The sequence below is a fragment of the Takifugu rubripes genome, chromosome 20 (assembly GCF_901000725.2).
Source record: "Takifugu rubripes chromosome 20, fTakRub1.2, whole genome shotgun sequence".
NCBI classification, from domain to species: Eukaryota; Metazoa; Chordata; class Actinopteri; order Tetraodontiformes; family Tetraodontidae; genus Takifugu; species Takifugu rubripes.
The window spans coordinates 10,263,732-10,290,475 of NC_042304.1; the positions used below are offsets into that span (position 1 = coordinate 10,263,732).

Below are 26,744 nucleotides of genomic sequence, written 5' to 3' on the forward strand. Positions count from 1 at the left end.
GAAAAAATGACGATCCGATCCTCATGACGATAATTCCAACGATCAGGAAGCGCCTGTCAACTGGCGCAAAGATCGTGTATGCAGAGACAGATGTTAAACTATTTGTCATACAGTTGACTTCTTATAACGTCTGGAAAGCGTATTTTAATCGTGGGAAGATAACGAAATACGTGTGTATAGTCCAACGGGGGAATAATTCACACAGATATTACCTGACTAAAATTCTGTGTTGAGGATTTCTGAAACGGGTGTGCTTAGTAATAGAAAAAAAACCGTACACATTACATTTAGAATATGCATATAAAAAACAAAACGGTTTTCAGTTATTAATATGATGCAGCAAGAACTTACCTTTGTTTTTTAAAATCACAACGGGAAATACGATGTCGTATTATTCAGACGCTAGACTGGCCGGACAGGGAGGTTTGTCCTCTTTTTCGAGACGATCTTTGTGAGAGACTGTAGTATCTGCGTTGAAGAAAAGCTGCTCTCCGGTCAGCTCTCTGCTATGACCTAGCGAGTGGACGACACTTACTCCGGGAGGACTGACCGCTAATACACTCCGATCCATTTATATATGTTTCATGGTCGCACTGCCGCGACTTTTTAATCGTAGCTGCTGGCCACAGAGGCTAGCTGGCTAGCGGAGCAGGGAGTGAGTGTGAGCCAGCTGGTCTGACAGAGGTACAGGAACGTTAGCAAACAAGCTAATTAGCCCGAGAGACTCAGCCTGGATTAGTGTCTTTAATCAAGGAGTGCGCGGAGCGGCGGGTTTACTTACCTCTTCGGCAAAATGAAGATCACCGTGGACTTCGAGGAATGTTTGAAAGACTCGCCCCGGTTCCGGTAAGTGATGACAAGCAGTCGTTTTTGTCCTTAGTGTTCATTTACCGCTAAAATAAATGTCCACTTAGCAGGCTGCTAACTTGTGTTAATCTATTTGCGCTTGTTTGCTGCCTGCGACTTCTCTATTTGTCCCTCACAAAGCTCGGCCCGGCTGGGAGTTCGCCTGAATGGGGTCGGAAACCAGACATAAAATATCCCGACCAGTGTGGTCTGCACAAATGAGCAGTAACAAACTGTTCCGATGCCAGTTTGGCGGACATAAATTATGTAAAATTTGGAATGGGTATTAAAATTAAATGAACGAAACCACAATCTGGTAGACGAGCCCTCAAGTTCAAGCATGCAGCACTATAAACTCATACAGTACGGTGTCATAAGTTCAGGATTTCTGTTTTATGTACAAATATAAGACAACCTTCACATCATCTCGCTCCAAAAGATGGCAGATTTAATATTACAGAAAATGTTTCATTTTTAGACAGACTGTGTGGGTTCCTGCTTTAATGCTTGGATTGTTCTGAAATCAGCACAACCAAGTGCATCCGTTCCCTTTTAACAGATGTCACCCTACTGGACGTCACCCCTTAAATCTCATTCTCCGATGCTCTTGAGAAACGGGAGGATGTGCATCAATGCCTCGTCCCCGAGACCCCCCAACCCCCGGCGCTGCTGCTCCATCCTTTCCCACAAAAACGAGGAACAGATGTTAGAAGGAGGTTTGCAGAAGTGCCTTTTCGCAACCTCGCCTTTTGCACAAACCCACCGAGAAGTGTGACTCCCTCCGAGTTGTCACCTCTGGGATCTTTAACACGTTATTACGAAGGTTTGTTGTGTGTTTTCCAGACGGTTTTGGTCTGAAGTTCTAAACCGCTGCAGACAGTTTGTGTCCCTTTTACTTAAAAAAACAAAGACTATCTTTCTGCATCGTTTTTGTTTGGAGATAATGAAGGCCAACGTAGGCTAAAAATAACTGTCACTTCCTGTGAAATCCCGTTGTGTTGAAGGGTTGTAGCATTATTACAGTTTTTCCCAACTTACGGTTTCTAAATTTGCTCTTGAGACGAGCCAGACGTTGACCCCCAGCCCGACACAAGCCAGGCTGCTGTAGGCACCTTTCAGACAACAGCCCAGTAGTTATTTCCATCCGTTTACATTCGAAGATGGTGTCGGGATCTTTTTCCTGGCTGTGTTTCACCCGTGGGCTCATCCAGATGGGTTGGAACTGATATGGGAAATGCAAACAATCGCTGCGTTTGGCCTGAGAAGAGGACACCGAAAATGGGTTAAAATCACGAAACAGGGACCAGTGCGAGGAATTTAACTCGCTTCACATCTGTTTCCATTTTGGTGTTTGCTTTCAACTACGTGTCAGAAAAGATGGAGTCCCCAAATGTGAACTGGGCTGTTTTCATGTGGTAATTTGGCACAGTTTGATTTACGTCCCTTTTTTCCCCCTCTCGTCCTTATTTAAGTTGGCGGGTTGTCTCATGATCAGCCTAGAGGAGTTCCACTGGTGCAAAAATGATCCATTTTAGCTCAACAGGCTGGGTTTCAGTTTGAATATAGAAACTAAACTTGTGGTTAGCTCATATCATCTACTAGGGTCAAGAATTCCACTCCATCGGAAGTTGAGTTAATGCTTCACATATGTAATCTGCTGCTTCCTTTATCATCTCTGTATGCTATATTAAATTAGAACTATGTTTGTTTTTGGTTTTTTTTTGTTGATTTTTGGCAACTGAACCAGAAACGACATCTGATTCTAAATGAACCTGTTGACACGAGCTCCGAGCTGGGGTAACCTTCTGTATTTAACGCTGCATAACACCGCCGCTGCTTCCCAATCTCCCGATTTCTCCTTCCGTGCCTGGCTTGGAGCCATGGTGTGAGGTCAGTGTTGGAACAGCTCTGGTTTCTCCTGAGTCATGAGCGGCAGCTTCACGCAGCAGAGCGGCCACGGCCCAGCGCCCCTGTTACAGTATATTCCCAGGGGAGAGCCCAGCACGCCGGGCTTGTTGTGCTTTGATTTACTCGCCCCCGGGTTCATTTCTCTTTCGTGGTTAATCGTCATGGTAGTTAGCAGAGGAGAGTCACGTTGTAATTAACATTATCAGAAACATCTCTTTTAACCAGCTGCCGTTTAAACACGGCAAAAGCTTTTAAAGACATTTGAGTAATTTGCATAGCTTTGAGCAATTCCAACTCAAATAGGCTACCAGGAAACCCATAATTTATTTAGCTTAATGGGAAGGGGAAAGTGCTCCGTCGCCATGTTGGTTAATACCTGTCAGACGTGTGTCTCCAGTCCAGTTTTAAGCACCATATCTTTCTCTCCTCGCGTTGATCGTTTCGCTGTAATATTTTAGTTGTTAATCCTTCCTCTCTTTCCTACAGCTATGACATCATGGAACGTGTATGATTCTTAAAAAAGAGGCAAAATTTCCCCGGGGCCAGAGTAGTTGTTTATCTTTAAAAATGACATCATCTTAAACCGAAGCTGGTGCATCCCACGGTGGGCGTTCCCCACCAGTGGGAGATCCCCCCCCCCGCAATCGCTGCTGCTTGCACACAATTCCAGGATATACGCCACAGCGTTGAAACGCTGCCCTTCTTCACTCCACAAAGCAGCCAAGACTGCCATCAAAGTACTGTGGAATTAACTAAAGATGGGCCTCACATGGATGGAAAAAGCCAAGTTAAAACACAAACATCACATTTCATCTTCCTGAATAAAAAGAATAGAGATCACAAAACAGACAAAACTAAGTAAGACAGACTTAGGGAGCATCAAAGTGAGCTGTAATGCAGATGGGCACATCCAGAGCAGATTATTTAAAGTTTCTTTGGAGGAAATCTACTTTTTGGCTAACTGGAGTTTGCAGATGTGTTGTGGGAAAAGCTAAAATTGGGATCAAACTCTGTAGCGGATGATGCTGGATTAAAAAAAAAAAGACCAGAAGAAAATGGCGTGATGGTGGTGGAGCTATCATTTAATCTCCCCACCATGGTCGTGTGGCCGAAACAAGCGATATTATCCATAACGCTCTTTTTGAAATACTTTAAAATGACTGTAAATGTGCAACTCTCTACCAGAAGCAGGCGATCAGTGAGCTGGGAAGACTGGGCCGACCCACCTGTCTAACCTCCCTCAACTGAGTCCTGCGCACGGCCTTCAGGGCTGTTTCAGAGAGGCTTTGCTTGTCACTGAATCACTGCAAACGTGTTATTAATCTCTGCTCTTATAGATAGATCTGCCTGCTGAAGGTGATGCAGCCCATACAGTCGGCCTTCTTGCCTGGATACTGCTCACTACTTAACTTCCCATGGGCGACATCACTACATCGAAAAGTGACTTTGAAACAACAGCAGCTTCCTTTAAAAATAGACCGTTTCTCCGAGTTGGTGAATTATGTCTCGTCCATGTGAATGGACGTCCGTCTGTGTGATTTTGGTCAGGCTGAAGCCAAATAAGGCCCCGGCCTTCCCTCAGCCATGCTGAATCGGCCTGTTTCCCACTGATGTGGTTTACAAGCTAACGTTTTTTCCCCCGTCTCCCAACATGGGTTCTAGTCTCTCTCATCCCACACGTCTCTCTTTATTTAGATTCAGCTCCATCTCCTCACCCAAACATCACTTAAAGCAGGATATCATCATTCCCTAGTTTACACTCTACTCGTTCCATTTCGCCCATATTTTCTAATTCTGTTCCTTTTACACCATTTACAGTAGCTATAAAGTTCCACAAACATCAACATCTGGGCTTTCTCACCATGTTACGGCTGTAGTCTTACTCTATCAACATTGGACTCGTGTCTACAGGGTGTGAGGCTGCATGTGAGTGAAGTATGTATGTCACATGTATAGCATACCAGGGAGTAGTCGTTTGAAATGAGGGAGATGAGGGTCCTGAATGAGACCATTGTTCCTGTGTGCTACAGAGAGATTTTTTTCTAGATAAGACAGCAGTTCTACAAGAAAACTGATATTAGAAGTAAGGTTGCGTAATGTCAGCCTCTGTGATCTTGGCCGGCAGCCACAGACTATACATATGAGGACCTCTTGTCTATATGCACGGTAATCAAAGTCTGTGTCTGTGGGGCCTGGGAGTCGTTTTCTCAGAAATTCTAATTCGGCTCATTATCCCCGTCTCAGACTGGACACGTTCCAAGGTCAGAACTATGAGGCCAAGGCCCAGATTTTCATTTTGCGAAGGCCCCTCCTTTTTTTTTGTCAGCACTTTCGCAAGTGCGCCCTGCAGGCTCAAGTTACAGTATTAGGAGGAAGTAGTCGTCCTCTCCTTGTTGCATCGCTGTTAAAAGTCCCAGAGAGTTTTTCCAAGGAATCTGCCTTGGGCTGACCTCCTTTATGGCGGTCCTGAAGAGGATTCATCCCATTAATCCGAGAGCTCCTCATTTGTTCTCCCACTGAAACATGATACGGCCAGAGTGTATTTCAAAGCCTCTGCATCACACAGCAGAGTGTTTCAGTAAAACATTAACGGTTGTAGGTGAGTCATGGGAGGAATGACCTTTGGTACAGCGACACGTAGCGTGCTCTATCTGCAGGATTAGTGTCTCAGTATGGGGGGATTTTTGCTATTGCTTTTGGCCACGTCTGCCCTCTTGTTCTGAACAGTTATTAAAGTCCCCTGGTTGGTTTCTTAACCGTTCCATATAATTGGACATATATTGTTTTCTCTTTCCTGTGAGTCCATATTTGCATGTATTAATAAGACGTGGACGATACAGTACATTCTTGAAATATGTGTTTAGCACCTAAATGAAATGGGTTGAACCTATGTGGGTGCTGTGCTGGGGTTATTTCCATCCAGTCTGGTTTTGTGTGTGGTTTTCTGGGTAATTACATAGTTGCAGCACTGATTTGTTGTCTGCTCCCTCTGCCATATAAGACAGATAGACATCTAAGATTCATTTCAGCTGTGGAGGGGAACGACCAGTCTTCTATTATTAAGTCCAACTGCAGCCTGACAGTAATGAGGTGTGGGCTGGAACACATCCAGTTATTGGTTTGTATTCTTCTCAACAAACTGAGCAGCAACCGTGAACTAATATTACAAAAGCTGAATTCATCTCCATTGCAGATATTGTAGCTGCTGTTCAGTGCAAACGACTTCATTTACAAACCCGTGTTTGTGTGCTGTTTTTAAGCAGCCCGTCTCAGCACTAATTGGCCCGTCTGTTAATCCTGTGGTCAGCCAAGCTGTGGCCTGTCGTGTTGTTTAAGGGTTCAAAGCCAGACCTGTTTCTAGGCGTGTGTCATGAACAAACCTCATTAGCTTCTTTTCTTCCTTTTTTTATCCAGTTTGCAGACATTCAAAATCCCCCTGACACTTAATTATTATTATTATTATTATTATTATTATTATAATAATTAAAAACACTATTATTATGATGATTCTGTGTTTTTTTGTTGAAGAAAGCTTATTGGTAGATTCAGGGAATTGTTGCAAAATTCACTTACGTAATACTAGTTATTAAGGAAGTAACGCCTATATTTTAAAAAAAATTCTCTATTTACATTCCTAATTTTTCTTATAATTGCAAAACTTGATGCAAAAAATATGGTGCTAAAATGAATATGTGCAGCTTTACTGGTTTTATTTGCAGGCGGACTGAAATTGTATTCGACCCTTTGAATGTAGCCTAGATTTTCAGGAAAATCTTCCAAGTTTTTACAGAAGTGGGATCATAAAATGTTGTAAAGATGGTAAAATAAAGTGGCTCAGAGTAAGTTAGTAATGCATTCCCAGTTTATCCAGCATGTCACGCCAGAACTCATGACTAGCTTACACTTGATGAGCCTTGAGTGCAGATCTGGAATTTTGGCTAAGATGCCTTTATTATATTGTCCTAATATAATCATTGCAGAATATGTCTATCATTTTGCTGTGGAGGCATGTCATGCTGAATTTCCCTTTTTTTTTTTCTTTCTCTTAGAGCCACAATAGAGGAAGTGGAGGGGGATGTGTGTGAGCTGGAATCCAAGCTCGACAAAGTGAGTACCACCCATGGAAAACATTGCTTGATTGTCCATGCACTGCACTATGAACCCGGCATCTTTTGTGGTAATTTAGTGAAGGGTTTCGTGTTTGTCCCACAGCCTATTTCCATTATATTGCCAGTGACTCAGAGACATGCATATTTGTGTACGTGGCTTGTGCTTGATAGGAGGATTAAAAGACCGAGAAGTCATGACAAAAGATGTTATTACACATGTAGGAGAAATTACAATTCCATTTTCCCCTCAGCTCTCTCAGTACTGACCTACACTAATAATAAATCAGAGCGAGCATGAATCAGTCCCTCCACCCCCAGTTTAAGATATTTTCACTAGCGTGAGGAGGAGACTTCCAACCAAGTTCATTATTCTTGGACTTACAATGTTACAAAGAACCGCCCTCCTCCTCCTCCCACCACCGTGACTCTGCTCTAGTCTCACTTCCCCTTTTTCACTGAAGAGGAAGGATCTAATGGAGGGACGATGTTTGCGGGCACGAGCTTGGCCGCACCATAGTATGTGTACATGTTCATGGGTGGAACTGAGCTACAGAACAAAGGAGTCCAGAAACTAAATAAACCCTCGTTTTTCACCTGATGCACTGATCCGTTTTGTGTCATCTGTTAATACTTTATATAAGAAGCATCTCAGCATTTTACAATTCATCAGCTTTAATTTATAAACCGACCAGAGATCTTCCACCAGAACGTGGTGTTTTAGTTGTACTCTTCAGCAGCTTGGGCTCCAGGCCGCGTCATCTCTGCTTGTGGGAGTGAATGGAGACCTGCCAGTGTTTATGAGTTTATATAATCCTAATTTTTGTAGCCCACTGAGAAGCAGCTAATGTTAATTACCAGAAGGTGGTTTGCCTTCAAGTGTCCCATGCTCTGGATTACAGAATTCTATAAAGTAATTCTAAGATTCCTAAATCATCTCCCACTCACAAGAGTCTCTGTCTTCCTGTGTAGCTGGTCAAGTTGTGCATTAGCATGATCGATGCTGGAAAAGCCTACAATGCAGCCAACAAGCAGTTTGTCAGTGGGATCCGAGAGCTAGCCCAGCAGTCCACAACAGACGAGGTCATCGAGGTAAACCAACAAGATGATGTCACTGAAAACAATCTGCTTAAAATCACCTGCCTGTACTCCAACACTGTGTACTATTGTTGGGACTGTGGGGGGTGTCTTTATTTACCTTCAGAGATTTACTGTAATTGTGATCAGGGTCAATGCAAATATAAGTCAGACAGAAATGAGCAGAAGGAAGCCTGCTAGTTCCCACGAATTAAGTAGCTGCTGCACTTCCTCTCTGGTTTCCAACTACCTTCTTTGTTTTCGATTTAGACATTTTCATCATTGACGGCGTTTCCATAGATGCTCTAAATTTAACACTAGGAGGCCTGCTCAACCCTCCCGTGTTCTGTTTTTTTCTGTTTGCTCCCATGAATTTTACACGGCCAGGCGAGCACTTCCTGTCTGCCTTTGTGTGTTTGACTCATTGGCTGACCCCAGTGGTTTTACTTGGTTTTACCCCAGGTTTCGAACACAAACCACTTTGTGTTCAAGCGTCACCATCTCCCTCTTTTCTCTCTCTCTCAACAGTCTAGTCTCACAAAGTTTGCTGAGAGCCTTCAGGAGATGATCAACTATCACACGGTATGTCCTCCAAGTGAGGCCAGACTATAAAAGTCAGGTGGGCCTGTCGGGAACGGGGGGGGGGGGTTATTCGCTGCTTATTCACTGCTAGAAAGACAATAACAAGAGAGGAAATGGGTGCATGAGAAGGCTTGTCATTGGTATGAGAAAAGGAAGCAGTCAAAGAAACATCTGTTTAGAATGAGAAAGCAGCCGTGAGTGCTGCATGTTGGCGTAGTTTATGTTTTCCCCAGCAACTCCATTTTTTTAAAACTAGTATCCCCAAACCCTCAGGGCGTGTATCCTGCCATAACTCTCTTTTCTTGTATTTCCTGGACTGGACCCCTGGTAGCCACTGGTGCCACAGTGCAGAGACTGTGACTCATGAGTGGAAAGTGTGGTCGCATCAGCTGACCCTCAGATAGCTTCTAGGACTCAGCAGTTGTGCAGCACATGATCCAGTCCAGCACAGGGTTCCATCTGTTTGTCGCTGGTATCTTCCCTCAGTCACACTGACCACGCTGTCTCCTTCAGCCTTGAAATCACACTGATGCGCATTTTTGAGAGGATTATTTAATAGGCTTTGACAGGGTAAATCAATTCAAAGGAAGAATGTGGGGTAATAGTCTTATAAAAAAAAAAGCTCATCATATGTTTTCTCGTGCTTATGTATAACTGGATAATTGTTGACAAAATCTAGAAAAGAGGCCCAAAATCCTGTCGAACACACTATTCATTGGTTTAAAATGAATGTCTCTCTACTTAAAGAGATGCTTATGTCTGAATTTTTCAATTATCTTGAGATCTTAGAAACTGATTTTTATTTCCTGCCTTCCGTTGCTTACAGATATTATTTGATCAGGCCCAAAGATCAATCAAGACCCAGCTTCAGACATTTGTCAAAGAGTAAGTATTGATACTGGAAGAAACCGTTTCTGTCTCTTGGCAGATTTAAAGCAGGGTGAATTGTCCTTTTGATGCCTGTCCCAACCATAAGATATAGCTTACATTTCTGAGTGCTTTTTTATGTAAGGGGAGGAATCAGAGGGCCTCGCTGGTCTATTTCATTTTAGGATTTACAGATTTTGCCACTGGCTCAGCCGGACTGACTACCCACCACATCAGCCCACAGAGTTCTGAGAATATACTTAGAAATCTTGATTCCATTCAACATTTCATATTAGAAGATCCTTTCAGAAGTGTCCTTTCCTCTTAAAATGGAAAACATCATCTCTCGGCCATTTTGAATCAAGAGTGGCAATATGCTCAAAATTGTACTCCTCTGATGCCCCCCCCCCCCCCCCCCCCTTTCAATTTTTGGCAGTGACCTGCGCAAGTTCAAAGAAGCCAAGAAGCAATTTGATAAAGTGAGCGAGGAAAAAGAGGCAGCCCTGATCAAGAATGCTCAGGCTCCACGCAACAAGCAGCATGAGGTGGAGGAAGCCACCAGTATCCTCACCGCAACACGCAAGTGCTTCCGACACATCGTTCTTGACTACGTCTTACAGGTAGGACGCGCCTGCAGGGACGGACATGGGTGTTACACATATCATATACAACTGTGCTCTACATGGGACAGGTTACCAAGGCAGCGAGCAGCATTAGCAAAATAACGCCATATTTGGCTCCGCCCATCCTCTTTATTGACATTCATTTCAAAAGTCGACCGCAGTTTCTGCTGTGCTCTCAATGTGGAACAAAACACACTGACAGTGGCCATTTCACCAGAAAAGACTTGCAAGCCTAGACATTAACAAGCTGATTCGGCTTGAAATGATGCGGATGTCGACGATTAAGTAAAAGTTATCTGTCCTCAAGTTCCTGGGGAAGATGTGAGGGGATTTACAGCTTCAAGGACGGGAGCATAAGATGAATCAAAACATGAAATAAGAATTTCACATTTGTGCAGCATTCTTGGCAGAAATGTTGAAAACAGAGGCAGGAAGAAGTCATTTTGTCAATGATTAGGCAGCATCTTGTGTCTGTTGTAGGTGTGAAGGATAAAGAGATTATAAGTAATATGAAGCACCTTGAGCTAGAGAAATAAAGTACACAAGAAACCCTTTAGTTACGACTCCTACTCTTTTTTTAAAGCCAAAATCTTTGTCTTTGATCTTTCCCTGTAAAACCTGTTCACTTGTCACCATTTTGAACCACACAAACCAATGAATGCTTGTGTCTGTTGACTTTTGAATTTAAAAAGTATATTTTACAAGCACAGCTTCCTCCAAAATTAAACTAGGAATCCAAAATATGCATCTAAAAATACCTTCTTCTGTTTCTGTTTCACCGCAGTAACACTTACTGTAAGTCCGTTTACAGGAAAACCTACGTATAAGCCGATAAACTAGTACCACTGAGTTTAAAATAGTTCTGCAAAGAAGTTATACTTTACTGCATTTCTGTCAGCACTTGTGGGTCATTTCTCAGACTTATTGCAGGAATTTGTTTTCCAGTTTATTGTGGTAATAGAAAGTGAATAGTGTCCAGTTTACTGTGATATGTGAAGAAAAATAGGAATGCAGGAGGTTTCTTTCATGCATGAGCGAATACAGAAGTGGATCTCCAGCTGTAAAACGGAGCCCTGCTGAGTATTGAATAGTCGATCAGGATTCAGCTGATTTCACCCAATTGAGATTTGAAATGGCGAAACTGTTCCACGGGGAACTGGATGAAAAAAATGCATTGCCATCGTTTTTAAATAGTTCTGGTGTTATTTAAGAGTAGGACTCGAATGACTGCGGGATGAGGCGGCAGGTTATGGACGATGATTCCAGTCAGAGAATCAAGGCACTTCTAAAAGAAAGTGCAGATGTTTTATTTCTAGTTAAGACGTTCACGGCGTTACAGATTGCAGAGGTGATGAGTTTATAGTCGATAAGGTCGCATAGAACTAGAAACTAACTTACGTAGGCGTAGCTAACAGTCATAAACAGTGGTTAAACCAAGGGTAGATGTTGCTTGGGGAACAAAGACCCCCCTCACTTTGGTACTTTGAGGATGCATAATGGTGTGAAAACTTATAACATGATGCTGCAAATAAGGAATATAATTAAACAAGACATAGGAGAAGGATTATTGGTGACTGAAATGTGGGGAAGAGCGATAAAAACAGGGCAGAGACGGGAGCATGCAGAGCCATAATGTGGTCGGTCAGGTGACATCAACGTCCTTCTATTAAACATGAGGTGGGGTACGCCCCCTGGAGCCAGTAGCTGGTATTGCCCATGCTAACGTGATCGAGCGTGAACTTCCAGCGTCATGTTTTGGTCTTATTTGATTTTAGCGTCGTTTATTATGCTCAAAAGCAGATGTTTGCTCTTTCCAGATCAACGTACTGCAGTCCAAGAGAAGATCAGAAATCCTAAAATCAGTAAGTATATTTTATTATCCCTGATACTTGCTGGCATTTCCAGGACCATTTTTTCTGGCTCGCTGAATAGTCGTTGCTTCTTTACAGATGTTGTCCTTCATGTACGCCCACCTGACATTCTTCCACCAAGGATATGACCTCTTCAGTGAATTACAACCTCTAATGAAACTGCTTGGCGGACAGGTAAATACCAGTGAATATACGTGTAAATGAAGCCCCTTTGTTCCACAACGTCATCAGTGACATCACCTTAATGCTTCCATCTGCTCATGGAGTGACCTTGTGGAACAGATATAACAGTGAAAAAGAAAGATACCTTATCATTTATTCATTTTACAAAAGGCAAGGGAGACAGATTTTTTTTGTACAAAGGAATGCGATTAAAAGCTGCAAAACAGTTTTTCCACCTTCGAACTGAACAATCCTAATTTGTCAAGCGGCTACATCTGCGTGCATCTTTTTATAAACAGAGCCGTCCCTCTGAGCCAGGGGATGGCCTCGATGTGACTTTAAGATCATTATCACAGTTGAGCTGCTGTTAGAGTGCGGAGAAATGAGAAAGCGGGCAGAAAGCTGCCGTTGAGTTTTCCCACAGTCAGACTCACAGGATGGCGGCAGCAAAGCAGGCAGAGGTCGATGCAGGGGACTCTGCAGCTGGGAACAATGAGCTAGAAGACGGGACTATTTGGTAAATCGGTGCGAAGGACAAAGAAGGAAAGGAGGATTGAACTAAAAACAACAAGGGAGCATTTGAGCGCTACTAAGGGAATACAAGGAAAGTCCAGAGAGCATCAGAAACTGAAACAACAGGCAGAGGACAGAACCGATGGGCGGAAGTGGATGGAGGCAGAATGCAGCCTTTATAATATAAAAGATATACATAAAGCGGAAAATAAGTTAGTAAGAATCCACTGAGGAATGTGTGAGTGGGGAGGGAAAGGCGACCAGATAAAGGTGAATCGAAGAGGGAGCACTGATTTTAAGCTGCTGAACAGCTGAAGCGGAACGGCGCTGAAAGACTTGTCTCGTTGACAAGGGGACATTTGAAGCCAGGCAGCCAAACGAGGGCTGTTTGTTTAGATTGGTTCTGTGTTCTGTGCCATCATGAAGCTGAAGAAGGTGGAGCGGCTCTGCAGGGAGGTGTGGAGGAGCTGTCAGCAGGTACATCAGACTGTCCTGATACTTTTCTCTCAAATATAACTGGGTTTATTCCTCCAACATCCTCCAGCTTTGAACATTTTTTTGCCCATTCAAGAGGTTTAAAATGTAGTAAACACAAATTGCAACATTCCATTATGTTTTAAATTAATTTCTTATCATATTTTTAGTCACAGGGGCCTTTTCTGGGAATCATTCAGCTTGATAACATGGTTACATGTCGCAGCAGAGTGCCTACATGTCTCAGGTTGAAAGCAGATGTTGTTTCTTCCTGACATAGTCGGCGGCTCCTTGGTCAACATAGATAAGATGTAGAAGTTGAGGTGAGTCTCTCAGGAGACAGGTGATTGTCTGTGCAGATAGAGACAGAAGTCACAATGGACTGGACGGTAATATGTGTTTTGTTATTATGAGGCAGGAATTTTTTCATGCGATATTATCAGCCTGCCTTTCTGCTGTCCACCCATTTCCTCTCTAAACCAAACACACTCAACCCTCACAAACGTCTGCAAAACTTCAGAGTTCTGTTTTGTTTTTCTTTCAGATTTTTGTCGGATTATATTTTTAGCTTTAATTTTAAAAAGCTGGTTGATGAACACTGATTATTTCTAATTTTAGCTCTCATGCCCCCCAAATAAATAAAGAGAGAGGAAGTTTGGTTCCACCCTCTTCTACCTCATTTGGCTAACTGGCTTCCCTGAGCCATTAACCTTCTCCTGTTCTTGTCTTTCTTTGTGTTTACAGCTCATAAATAACAATCAGCACTTACAGCAGAATCCTGACGATGGTGATAGTGTATTTAAAATCTGAGGTAGTGTAGGACAGTAAATCAAGATTGCCTTTAACACTATGTTTTAAATGTGTTAGACTGACCTTTAATCAGATACTGATGCTTTTGTGTTTGTGCTAATGTTGAAACCCGAATGGCTCAGAGCAGAACTTCGCTGCAGATGGGAATATTCAGCACCAAGTTTAAACGCACAGCATGTTTTAATAAATGACTGCATTGTGGCTTAGCCTTGTCTATTTTTGCCCTCCTTTGCTCGATAGATGCCTTTTTGTTTTCTGGTGGCGGTTGCAGCGGCACGATCAGAATGGGCTGAATTTGTCATCTGCCATCCAATTTCACACATGATGAATCCTCTGTGCCAAGGCTAATTTTAGTGAGGAGAAAGCCTGCCTTGTCTCCATGGGCTCAATGGGAATATGAATAGTGAGCTGGAGCAGGAGAGGTGTGAGCTTGTGTGACCACTTGGACAATTTCCCTTTTCTGTAATTGATTTGTGGAATTGGTATAAACATTCACAGATTCCTGCCTTCTAAATGGCAACACAGGCCGGCTGTCAAAGGGTCTTTCCAAAAAGAGACCCGGATTGTTTGGGTAACTTTTGATTTGGATGCAGAAATACAACCCGAAAATGTTGAAAATGTCAATTTATCCAATGTAGAATGTTGGGTGGCGCTATTTTAAAGCAGCATTTCTAAGCAGGTGGTCTGGTGAGCATGATTAATCAGCTGTTGTGTGTGTGTGTGTGTGTGTGTGTTGCAGTTGGACCAGCTGGTGGTTGATGCTGCCAAAGAGAAAAGGGACATGGAGCAGAAACACTCTACAATCCAACAGAAGGTACACACACAAAAACACACACAGTTTCACGTCAAAGTTAGATCCTCCTCTTTCCTTTTCATCCCCCTCCTATTAAAGGTAAACCGTCAGGACCCATTTGGGGAATTTATCTTTTTCCCCATGCAGAGATAATCTTACCCACTGTTCACAATCATCATTGCTTTTTCTTTCTTTTCTTTTTTTTTAAATTGTGATGAAACGCTTTATAAGGTGCCAAAGAAGTATCAAGAACTTTCTTATTGTAGCTATTTCAATCTGAATCCTTGGTGTGGGGAAGGCAGAGTGATTAGTTAATAGCTTTACTTTGTGTTTAACTTCAGCAGTTTACTCCCTGTTGTTCAGTGAATGAGGTAGTGCTCTTCTGTTCAAGTGTAAGGTGAGCCTTATGGACGAGGTCAGCCACACATCCTTGCATTATTGATGGTGGACGGAAACCCTTAACCAATCACACACGATTGGGTTTCTACTCTAAACTTTGTCCAGCATCCATGCTAATGCTAATGTCCACGGTGAGCCATATAATGTACCTGTGCAGCAGACTCGAGTTTTGCTCTTTAGTAATTTATTGCGTTACACTTGGGGTTTCATGTCATATTACACCGTCATTCATCTGACATTGAAACGCTTTATTGTTGACACTTGCGTTAGTTGTGCTTTCATTTTAAAACACTCTTTAAGTGTTGAGCTTTAATTCTACATCACACAAGCTCATTATCTCCAGGCTACATTTGTCAGCTCCTCCCCAGCTGTTAGCCGTGGCTTCTTTTTTTCTCGTCCTTCTGTCACTCTGATGTCTGCACCGTCTTGCAGTGTGTTGTTAGTGATGTTATGTGTGCCATCCTGCACCTGTCCTTGAAGAGTTAGCCTCTGCATTTAAGTTGGTGCTATTTTTAAATTCCTCTCTCCACCGCTGTCTCTGATCCTGCTGTTTACACACACGTGCTCCTAACTCACTCTCTCCTGTCGCTTTGTCCAATTTCCTCTTCTGCGTGCATCAGGCTGCTCTACAGGTAAGCTTCCTTCCTTCCTCTTTCTACACCATTCACACTGACTCTTGGGCTATAGCTGCTCGACTGGATAGATACTCTTCGCTCTGCAGCCTGTGCCAGCTCAGTGCTGCAGTGGGTTAGTTTCATAAACAGACCTAATGTGATGCTGTTCAGTGCAGTTATGTCATTCTTGTCCTTGGACTGGTTTGGGATGCTGCCTTTGTGCCCGGGCCAGGTAGTGTAGCTTGCACATAAATCTCATATTATCATCCACATGCAAATAGAGGGCATTTTCCATTCAGGCATCAATGGATGGTCTCTTGACTGGGGGTCAAGCATACGCCATCTATTTACCGTACATTATTCAGCAGCTGCAGCAGCTCGGTGAACACAGAGCAACACAGTGTCATAGAGGTGCTGCAGGACAAAGACAGTCTGCTGACATTTACCTTAGAAATTCCTTCATGTCAGACCATTGTTGTGTCTAAGACTTAATAGGACATAATTTAACACGTTTAAAAAATGTGAGTCTCCTGTCAGCTTGGAAAAGTTGACCTAACATCTTTCATTTATAAAACATAAATGTATTCCTAAGAACATGTGCACATTCTACTGTTTTAGCCCAATAGTTACCCAGCTGAGTCTCTCATACACTCCCATATGTGCGTGCACACACACACACACACACACACACACACACACCCAGACAGACTCGGGTGACCTTCAGCACACAGGGGAGGAGCAGCAGCGGCAGTGACGAAAGTTTTGACAGACTGGAAGGGGAGAAGGTGAGAGTTTGTTGATGTGTGAGGCTGCTCGGATAGACGGCAACACGAGGATGCTACACAGGGAGATAGCGGAGGATGAGGAGACACAGGCAGACACTCACAGACACCCGTGAAAGATGAAGATTTTCAGCCGTTTTCACTACGTCTGGTATCTGGTGAGGAGTGTGTGTTTATTAGTGGGTCTTTCTACAACTGTGTGCCTGTGTCTATTTATAGGACTCGTCTGCGGATAAGTAATGTTGCTGTGCTTCTTTCCCTTGACTGTTTTTCTCACCTGTCTGCTCTTTCCATTTAAAAACATCCTTTTGGTCCAGCAGTAATAAAATACACACTGCCTCTCTTGGTGTGTGTGATGTTGCAGGAGGCAGCTGAACCCCACTTTTTGCCAGACTGCCGCAACTTTTGCGCTTGGAGGTCGTCCTCTGTACGTAGAGTCACCGCATCCATTCCCGTGTGACTTCTTTGCTTCTTTGCTCTTCAGCGCACACTAGGAGAGCATCACATGGTGTAGAGATGTGTGCACATTTGTGTGTTCTAACATTGATGGCTTACATCAGTGCATCTGTGTTGGTGTCTCGACCATGCAGCATGTTTAATGCCTCCTCCTTGGTGCCAAAACGTGCTGCAGTGAACTAGGTTTGCTCCTCTGATCTGACCGGACGGTTTGTTGCCTTGTCGAGAAAACTAAAACTCGTCAGAGGTCATCTCCTCTTGTCATGTAACAAGGTTAAATAGTAGGCCAATGCCGCTGTTGCAGTGTGTGTGTGTGTGTGTGCATGCCTGAGTGTTGGAGTTGTTTTCTCTCGCCGTAGTTCAATTTTGTATCTTAATTATATGGGATTTCTTTTATAATACAATCACACACTCAAACCACGGTTGTAACAGGGATTTATTATGTAGTACAGATTCAAATGTTAACAGGAATCACTCGCTTCACTTTCTTGTGTTCAGGCGTGTTTTCGTCTAATAATAATTAATTTATAATTCAAATTCCAAACAGATGTTTGCAGAAAGGACAACGGAGAATTGCTCCTCTGTGGGTTATTAAAGTAACAGATTACAGACTATAATGTAAATTGAGTCTTCATACTCACACAGAAAAGAGTGGGCTAGAGGAAAGCGTGGCAGCGGCTCCAGCATTAAAAGCCTGACTCACTGTTCCTACTCTCTCATGACACCTCAGATTGAGTTACACCAGCTGCATCATGTAGAGGAAAGATGCATGGAAAGTTATTGTCTTACAAGAGCTGTTTATTTTTAATTCACTAACTAATACGACACAGTTGCGTGCGGTCAAATAACAGTGTTCCAAGTGCATCATTGCTGTACTGGATTTAAGTCCTGTTACCCTAAAACCAGTCACCTCAGAGGCCTCAGCCATGTCCTGACACGCCAGCTGTGTGGTGTTAATGTTGTGGTGGTTGTGGGTTGTATTCCCATTTCGGCCTGTTAAATCAGAGACGGCGTGGATGAAGCAGAGTCGTGTTTGGCAAGAGAAATGAAAGTTCTCTGCTCTTCTTTGGGTTCAGCATGCTCACTCTTTATGTGTGCTATTGTCTTTTGCATAGGACTTCTCAAATGATGACACCAGGCTCGAGTACAATGTGGACACCGACAACGGCATCGCCATGGAAGGTTATCTCTTCAAGCGGGCCAGCAACGCCTTCAAGACCTGGAACAGGTTCATTTAAATCTTTATGACTTGCTTCAGTCAGTACTAAGGACAGTGCTAAGAACTCTGCGGTTATGTTGCAGTATTAATAGAATGCTCCTTCTTGGCAGTTTCATGGCCTTAATCCCTACTAAATAAAGTCAAAACCGAGCGTCACTCGTACCTGCACGTGACTCTGCCGACTCTTGTGATCTGTCTTTTCAGGCGTTGGTTCTCCATCCAGAACAATCAGCTAGTTTATCGGAAGAAATTTAAGGTACGTCAAGTGACTCCCTGCGTACAGACCACTGTGAAATATGCATTTGACCTCCAGCAAAAATGCCGGCGAGCTTGATCTGAATGTTGGGCGCAAACCTCAGATGTGCTTTGACCGTATTGTAAATGTCCCCTCAGGATACGCCCACAGTAGTGGTTGAGGACCTGAGACTATGCACCGTCAAACACTGTGAGGACATAGAGCGTCGCTTCTGCTTCGAGGTCGTGTCCCCCACCAAGTAAGTTTGAAGAGCGCCGGAGCTGGGAAGGTGGAGCCGCGCTGCCCTCTCTCAACATATGGAGCAGACAGCAGTTATGTGATGTTTCCGTGTCCCAACAGGAGCTGCATCCTGCAGGCAGACTCAGAGAAGCTTCGACAGGCCTGGATCAAAGCCGTCCAGAACAGCATCGCTACCGCCTTCCGTGACAAGGGGGAAGAGGGCGAGGTAACTAGCAGACAGATTCTGAATATGGGGAGAAATTCTTAAATATGGCGGTAAAGGAGATCATTCGAGCATCCTCCTCTTAACTTTCTCCACCAGAAGCTTGATAGGAAGTCATCCACATCAACGGGCAGCCTCGACTCTGGGGGAGAGCCAAAGGAGAGATCGCTGAAAGGCGAGAGCGCCCTACAGAAGGTCTTGGCCATCCCAGGCAATGCCTGCTGCTGTGACTGTGGTCAGCCAGACCCCCGCTGGGCCAGCATCAACCTGGGCATCACCCTCTGTATACAGTGCTCTGGCATCCACAGGTAAAACCAGACATCTTTCAGATAATTCATGAACGTTAATACATTGAAGTATTAGTTTAGGGAAACAATCAACACATTTCTGTCAGGAGTCTCCACCTGGCGGCTAAAACCCGAACTTCACTCTCATATCTGCCTTTGTTGACCGTTTCTTTGGTAGGAGCCTGGGGGTCCATTTCTCTAAGGTTCGATCTTTGACTTTGGATACATGGGAGCCAGAATTACTAAAGGTGAGCGAGGAAAAACTGCTGCACTTAAACAGATAATTAATTTTCTGTTGTGAACTTCTCTCCTGTATAATTACTGCTGATGCCTCAGTGTCTATGATTTAATCATTAACCCCATTCTCATTAATAACCTTTCAAAGCTGATGTGTGAACTTGGAAATGGAGCAATAAACCAGATCTATGAAGCTCGGCGCGAGGAGCTGGGAGCCATAAAACCACAACCTGGAGATCCAAGGTAGACATAATATTGTGCTTTATTGGCCTGTCAGTCAAACAACTGGGATATTTAATGATGCTGCTTCGTCACAGTACAAAATTAGTATCTGTTTCCTGACAGACATGAAGTGGAGTCCTACATCAAAGCCAAATACGTGGACCGCCGGTTTGTTCGTCGGCCGTCGGACGAGCAGCTCCGCACCAAAGTGGTCTCTCTGAGCAAGCAGGAGAAGAGGCTGAGCTCCGGCTCGGAGCATCTGCCACCGAGACCACCTCCACCCACCCCAAAGCTGCGCCCTGGGTCAAACGTCTCTGGGCAGTCAGGTCGGTAGATGGACGTCTTGTGTCAGCCTTTCCTCTTGTGGTTTTACAGCAGTTTCCCAGCCTGAATTTGTGTGTTGGTGATAAAATACAGCAAGGTTTAAAGGCCTGGAGCTCCTGTTTTATCAGCTTCTACTGTGTTCAGAAGGCAAAGCCAGCATCATTTGTGATTTGTGATTATTTTTTTTTTTTTAATCGTATGGGGTAGTTTCCATCCACCCATACTGGATGCTCTCTGCCAGCGTACGCCGCAGCCTTCTTTGCCTCCCATTGCTTCTCGTAAGCTGCCTCCTCCAGTGTCGCCAAGCTCATAGTGAAATGATCTGTACTTCCACCCCGATTCCCTCTGTCTCTTCTCTTCTTTACATTCTCCTCTTCTCTTTGGCTGCTCTGTGCTTCTGGATTAACCCTCCATGCTCACCCTAACCCCCCAACCCTGCTCCCTAACCTTTCACCCTTTGCCCTACAAACCGTCCGTCATCCCTGTGGTAGCTGTTGCCAGTGGCTCGGAGGTCCGCCGTGACTCTCTCTTCTGTCCTGACGAGCTTGACTCGCTCTTCTCCTACTTTGACAACTCCTCCAAGCTCAGGAGCTGTAAGTACTAAATGCTCAGTCTTTGTGTCGCTTCTCCACCCCCCCTGTGTCTTCTGCTTTGAGGCTGTGCTTCAGTCTGTCTCCTCCTCCTCCAGACCTCCTGTCATCCTGTCACTTTACCACGTTTTGCTTTTCTTCAGGTTTGGGGAGTTTTCCTTACGCACGTCCGTGTTCAACATCTGTTTGTGTCTCATCCTGTTTGTGCTTTATAGGAACAGTAAACTTAAGGTGATGGTGGGAATCTGTCAACAACTTCCTGACAACTTTCAGACAATATTAGAACCATCTGATCTGTTCTGGGAAAAAAAAGCATCTTTTAAAATTACAAGCGGATATTATGAGTGTGTATAATGATGTACTCTACCAGCATGCTTCCCCAGAACCAACACAACTGTGGTCGTATTATTTTGAATCATCTGGACGACACAAAGGTTTTCGCCCCGCCAGTTTTATGACTCAGACTTATTTTACAGTAAAGAGTGCAGACAGCGGGATCCAGAACAGCGCTGATGGGAGCAGAGAGGTTCTGACCAACGTTCCCGCTGATAACAACCTGCCTGAAGCAGGTAGAAACCTGTCAGAAGCTGCGAACAGCCGAATTGGAATTTGAACCTCCATTTTTAATGATAAAATGAATCTTGCTTTTGTTCTCCAGAAGCCGATGAGTCTCCACCTATGGCCATGCCTTCCACACTGCCTCCTCCATCCCCCTGTAAGGAGAGGGTCTTCTATGAGCCCAAAGAGTACAGCCCGGGCCTGCAGCTCTACTGGGCCTCATTTGCACGCAGCCTGCCTGACATGGCAGAAGCGCTGGCCCACGGAGCTGAGGTCAACTGGGTCAACACAGAGGATGACAAGAGGACGCCGCTCATGATGGCCGTGCAAGGGGTGGGCACAGATATTAGCAGGGATGTAACCTGAAACCATCAAATCAAGAGTTAACATTTTGTAATGGGATTTTATTTATTTATTTATTTTTTTGGTGTTTACATTTATTCAATTCCAGGGTTCATTGGTCACCTGTGAGTTTTTACTCCAAAATGCAGCTAATGTCAACCAGCAGGACGCTCAGGGCCGGGGGCCGCTCCACCACGCCACCATGCTGGGACACACTGGGTTCGTCTCCCATAGCTCACCTCAGATCACAGAAGAATGCCGGCTGCAGTCCAACGTCTTTTATCTATTGAGAGGTTGACTTTTCCCCCCTCCTCTTTTAGGCAAGTGTGTTTATTCCTAAAAAGGGGAGCGAACCAAAACGCAGCAGACATTGATGAGAGGACCCCCCTGACGATAGCAGTGGAGGCAGCCAACGCAGACATCGTCACACTGTGAGCATTAGAATCTTCCGTTTTTATTATTATAACATGTTCAGTAGAATTCAACCCTGATCCTGCTGTGCTTGTGAACGCCACCCTTGAAGTACCAGTTACCGCCGCCAGGCGTCACTGCCGCTCCAGCTTCCGTTGTGGCTGACCCCTTTCTTTTCCTTCACCTGCTCTCCAGATTGCGCCTGGCCAAGATGAACGAGGAGATGCGAGAGGCTGAGGGACCCTACAGCCAGTCAGGTCAATATAACACTAACAGCCCCACCGAGATGCAGTACAGGAAGTGCATGCAGGAGTTCATTAGCCTGCAGCTGGATGAGTCTTGATTTCCAGGCGCTCGCAGTGGCAACCCTGGCTTGTTGCAAGAAATGTAAACCTGCGGCTTTAGAGTTGGGGTCATTTAACAGAAAAGTCGAGCAGAAGAACGTCAGAAGCTTGTTCTGATTTTGTATAAAGATTCCGTCTCACAGGAGCCACCTTTTCTGAATAAACTGAGCCCAACTCTGCTGGCGAGCTTCTGCTGCTGTGACTGTGCTGTGGGTGGGACATGAGGGCGCTGCGTAGCACTGACAGGGTGGAAGCCATCACCTCTGGATTTGACCCCAGATGTTTCTTCCAAAGTGGAACAACCACAGCGTTCATGTAAAATTACAGACGGTACAAAGTGAAACATATGTATCCTTACTTTGAACTTCTTATCAGCCCTTTAAGTTTACGTTCCCGCTGTTCAGAGGTGCAAAGTGAAGATGAACTTTTTTAACTTGTTTTTTGTGTGCTTGGGTTGTATGTTTTTTTTAAAAAGGACACTCAGAGCTGAGTGTCATCATTATTGCCTGGCAACACTCGTACCTGTACAGTTGATGTTGGAAGAGGGACGCAGCCTGTGTATAAACCACCTCTTAAAGACCTGCACATTCCCATTCATGCTAATGCAACTTCTATACCAACTTTTTTTTCTTTTTAAACACATTTCAGCTGTTGTACAAAGGTTATGCATCCTGTTGCTGTGGTTACATCGTTCCAGGAGCCATGCAATAAGACATCTCATTGAAAACGTTGAAACTCTGAAAGATGTAAATGACGTCCGTCCGGAGCTGAGATGAGCTCGGCCGTTGCTCCTTTGGTCCCGTGGTCGTTGCTGCCTGCTCTGACGCCGTCCTGGCTCACTGCCTCTCGACACGGGAAAATCCTGAATTGTAATCTGCTGAAGGCCTTCAGTGCCGGTGAATTGATTGTATCTGATTGCACATTGTGGGGACAAATGGGAGCATCGCAGGTCGTCAAGGCAACGGTCTGGAAAGAGAACAGATCCTGGTTACCTGCTGGTCTAAATCCTGTCCCGGTCCCGTCACATGAAGAGGGCATGGAAGCACTTTTAATATAGAATATAGCTCTAAAAGGGTTTAGGGTTGAGGGCTATGGATGGGTGTGTTGTGTTTGTTTACTCTGTAAATGAAATGTTTTGGACCTGAATGAGACGGACGTTTGTTTTCTTCACCGCGGACGGCGACTGTTGAAGGGCGGCGCCGCCTTAAAGGTCAACATCAGGCGTCAGGAGAGGAGCAAAATCATCCCCCGCTCCTCCAATCAGTTGATGAGGGCGTGATGAGGGATGTTCAGGAGCTGTGACCTTCTCTGTCCTTCCTCCTCCTCCTGTCCAGTAGGACCACCGTGTCCTCCAGCGCCTCTGTTGCTGGGGCAACCGCAGCACAACAGGGTGGAGGTTCTCCTCCTGTGGAAAAAGTCTCCTGAATCTCTTTTGTTTTCCCGAAGCCTCTCTGACACGGGGAATTTTCCACCTGCTCTGAGTCAGGAGGAGGCCGCCGTGTTGTTGTTGTTGTTAATGTTCTCTTTAATCTCTGTGTTTTGCTCCTGCTCCCAGGGTTTGTGCCTTTCTTCTGTTCTCCTTCTTGTTTCCTTCGGGGCGCCGAGGACAACACAGCTGTATTTCTGTACATAAACTCCTGCACTTTAAAGACAATACAGTTGCTTATGAACCTCCATCTCCGTGGGCTCGTCCTTTCTTTCTCAGTTGTCCAGTCACTAACCAACGTCTGCTCATTCCTCAAACGCCTGTTTGCTTCTCCTGTTTTGCTTCTGTTTCCTGTTTCAAGCCGGGCCAACACCGACAGGTATGGCCCACTTTTTCTTCCTCTTGTTGCGGCAGTTGCTTCCCGTGCACGAGTCCTGCTGCTCACACACACACTCCTGCTGCTCACACACACACTCCTGCTGCTCACACACACACTCCTGCTGCTCACACACACACTCCTGCTGCGCGCTGGCTTGGGCAGCCTCCGACGGCTACTCGACTGTTAAATAACCTCACAGTAAAATCAGCATAAGGCTAAAGTGAGAGCGGAGATCTTTAAAGTTCTCCAAAGGATGTGAAACAGAAGTGAAGCTTTGGTCTTCTGAGGTCGGAAATCTCCCGCCGTTGCTGGATTCTCACGCTTGTTTTCCCTCCGACAGGGGATGAAACCTACCAGGACATCTTCCAGGACTTCACCCACATGGCCTCCAACGATCCGGAGAAGCTGAACCGCTACCAGCAGTACGATCCTCAGAGACCCTGACCCGGTCAGCTGGCAGCCGTGGACGCCGTCCGCGGGGCCCCTGGGAGACGGAAGAGCGTCTCGCTTCGGCATTAAGGCCGGAGCGCTGCCGTGTCTGGTGTGGCCCCGAGCTCCTTTGTGTCCGTTTAAATTTGAAATGCAGCTGCGGAAACAGCGTTTCAAGTGGAGAAGCTCTGAGGAGGAGCGCTCACCTTTTTAGCGTCCAAGCTGGACTTCCACACATTAATGGTACAGAGTCGAAGCCTTAGTCAGATCTGAATGTAGAGCTCCTTCTGGGTTGTCTTGTTTTTAACGTGGGCAATGCATTATTTTTTTTTTTGGAACATCAGAATTCATTGGTCCACCTTTAAAAATGCTGCGTTCGTAATTCTCATTATTAAATTCTTCCTTTTTATCAAGATGAGTCTTTTTAACAGGGACCTTTTAGTTCTTTAGGAAAGCTTCAGTTCCGTCGCCTCCGATCCTGCTTTTACTTTGCTTTTTCTGATTTTGCACAACTTCCTGTTTTGACGTTTACTGTTTTTAGACGAAATCCCGGTCGACTCGTGTCGCAAACCTGCAGCTGTGCTGAAATCAGTGCAACGTTCACCAGGAAAGGCAGAATAGTTAAATATTGTAAAGATCAAATCCTCAACGTTTCAGATTCGGCCACACCCCTTTTTCCTGAGGGAACATTGCCAAGTTGGAGAAATGCAGATGTTTGTGTTTACAGCGCAACGAAACGCCCGCAGCTGTGTTAAAAAGGTGTTTCTCTTCCATGTTTCTGTTGACTTTTATGCAGCTCAAATACTGAAACAGTTAGAAGCTTTTTACTTTTGCATGAACTAATGAGCAGTTGGCAACGTGTTGTGCATGTGAAAGCTGTAAATTCTGTACAGGTCTGATTTCTGGTGCCATTTGAGACACAAATATCACACACGTCTCGTACTCTAGAGGCAAAAATGCATCATTATTATTGCTTTTTTGTCCTGAAAAAGTGTAAACTCATCAGTTCTCTTTCACGTTGACAGGAAGGGTAATGGTGACTTATATGAAGCAGAGAAACCTCTGAAACATGGGATGATTGTACATTTTGTACAGACACTTTTGAACTCTCCAGAGCAATATAAAGTCACTGGTACTTGAAATATAAATAGGCTTTTGCACATGCTGATCTTTTGGTTTTTCTCTTGAAGCTCATTTTACAGCCTGTATACAACCATGTATTTTATATATTCCACCTGTAACATGTAAGACCTTCAATACACACGGACTGAGGATTAATGGCTGGATTCTTTGTTTTTTGACTCGAACGTTCAGTTCTTTGTGGCGGGTTAACGCAATACCAGTGTTTGCCGGCAGGGGGCGCGCCTCACTGTCCACCACTATACGCGCAACTTTAAATAAACTTTCCCCCGCTTTTACGATTTTCTCACTTCAATAATCATAAACCTGAGTAGATTCCAAACAGATGTTTATTATTATTATTATTATTTTATCAATCCTAACCTTGCACTACTGCCACGTCCCATAAAACTCGCGCGTGTTTGTGTAACCGTCCGGGTCTGTTCGGATCACGTTATTACGGTAATAACTTATCACCGGTGAACAGAAACATTTGTTTAACAGACGCAGCAGGTCAAAGGTCGGTCTCGCCCCATCTGGAAACATGCACGTTACACACGCTGCATTTTCCGGGTCAGCTCATGCGTGCCGGCCCGCCCGGGCCCGGGTGCTGCTCTCTCTTCTGGGACTCCACCGCCACCACCAGACCGTTTCCAGGAAGTCTGCGGTTCGCCCGCCTGTGGAGAGACAAAGAGCCGCGGCTGGAGACGATTCCCTCCATCAAAATACAGCCGCTGACCCGGGGCGGCGGGAGGGTCCGTGAACGCCGCTGCCGGGCCTGACGGAGTGCAGGACGTGTCCGTGTGCACAGGTCCTAACCTGAAGCCTGGTTGTTGTGATCTGATGCAGGATTTAACACCGATTTTAACCAGTCCGCGCTGCTTCACTTTGCCCTGGTTCCCACTTTCTGTCCGTGAACGCATCACAGACAACGACCAACACTATAGCTCCGATGCGATAAATTATTATTCTATATTAAGATATGACGTCAAAGTGAACTTATTGTGCATTGAGTTGTATTAAATAGTGTCGGTTTTTATTGTTACATGCATTTTGAAGCGGATCCCCCCTCGTGGCTGATAGAAAAGTGCTTTGTCATGTTTCCACAGTGGCCCACAAACGCTCAGGTCGGGACCCGGGCCCCCAGGGCCGCGATCCACCCGGGTTTTCTGCCCGGGAGGACAGAAAACCCGGGTGGATCGCGGCCATCGGGACCGGTTCCGTCAGAAATGATGTACTAAATGCTTTATGATTTCATGTCTTTGTGTAATATATA

General features: G+C 44.8%; 1 protein-coding gene across 4 annotated transcripts; it reads left to right on the forward strand.

Moving 5' to 3' along the window:
• The first annotated feature begins 444 nt into the window (after window positions 1–444).
• acap2b (ArfGAP with coiled-coil, ankyrin repeat and PH domains 2b) lies at window positions 445–25,627 on the forward strand. Of its 4 annotated transcripts, XM_029828014.1 has the most exons (26): window positions 445–846; window positions 6,804–6,861; window positions 7,833–7,952; window positions 8,466–8,519; window positions 9,346–9,404; window positions 9,823–10,006; window positions 11,827–11,871; window positions 11,959–12,054; window positions 14,579–14,653; window positions 15,652–15,663; window positions 16,792–16,854; window positions 17,999–18,111; window positions 18,307–18,358; window positions 18,496–18,596; window positions 18,698–18,803; window positions 18,900–19,108; window positions 19,266–19,335; window positions 19,473–19,567; window positions 19,670–19,872; window positions 20,362–20,463; window positions 20,937–21,029; window positions 21,119–21,351; window positions 21,470–21,579; window positions 21,681–21,791; window positions 21,967–22,028; window positions 24,261–25,627. In XM_029828014.1, the coding sequence occupies exons 1-26, from the start codon at window positions 794–796 to the stop codon at window positions 24,362–24,364; spliced, it is 2,583 nt and encodes an 860-aa protein (XP_029683874.1). In that variant the 5' UTR covers window positions 445–793; the 3' UTR covers window positions 24,365–25,627. The 4 variants fall into 4 exon arrangements, with proteins under 4 accessions (XP_029683874.1, XP_029683877.1, XP_029683875.1 ...); XM_029828017.1 differs by lacking the exon at window positions 20,362–20,463; XM_029828015.1 differs by lacking the exon at window positions 16,792–16,854.
• The last annotated feature ends 1,117 nt before the right edge of the window (window positions 25,628–26,744 follow it).

Coding starts and splice junctions, on each gene's coding strand:
- acap2b (XM_029828014.1), top strand. CDS start 794: ATGAAGATCACCGTGGACTTCGAGGAATGTTTGAAAGACTCGCCCCGG. Junction 19,109..19,265: donor CAGTGCTCTGGCATCCACAG/GTAAAACCAGAC, acceptor TTTCTTTGGTAG/GAGCCTGGGGGTCCATTTCT. Junction 21,030..21,118: donor TAACAACCTGCCTGAAGCAG/GTAGAAACCTGT, acceptor TTTGTTCTCCAG/AAGCCGATGAGTCTCCACCT.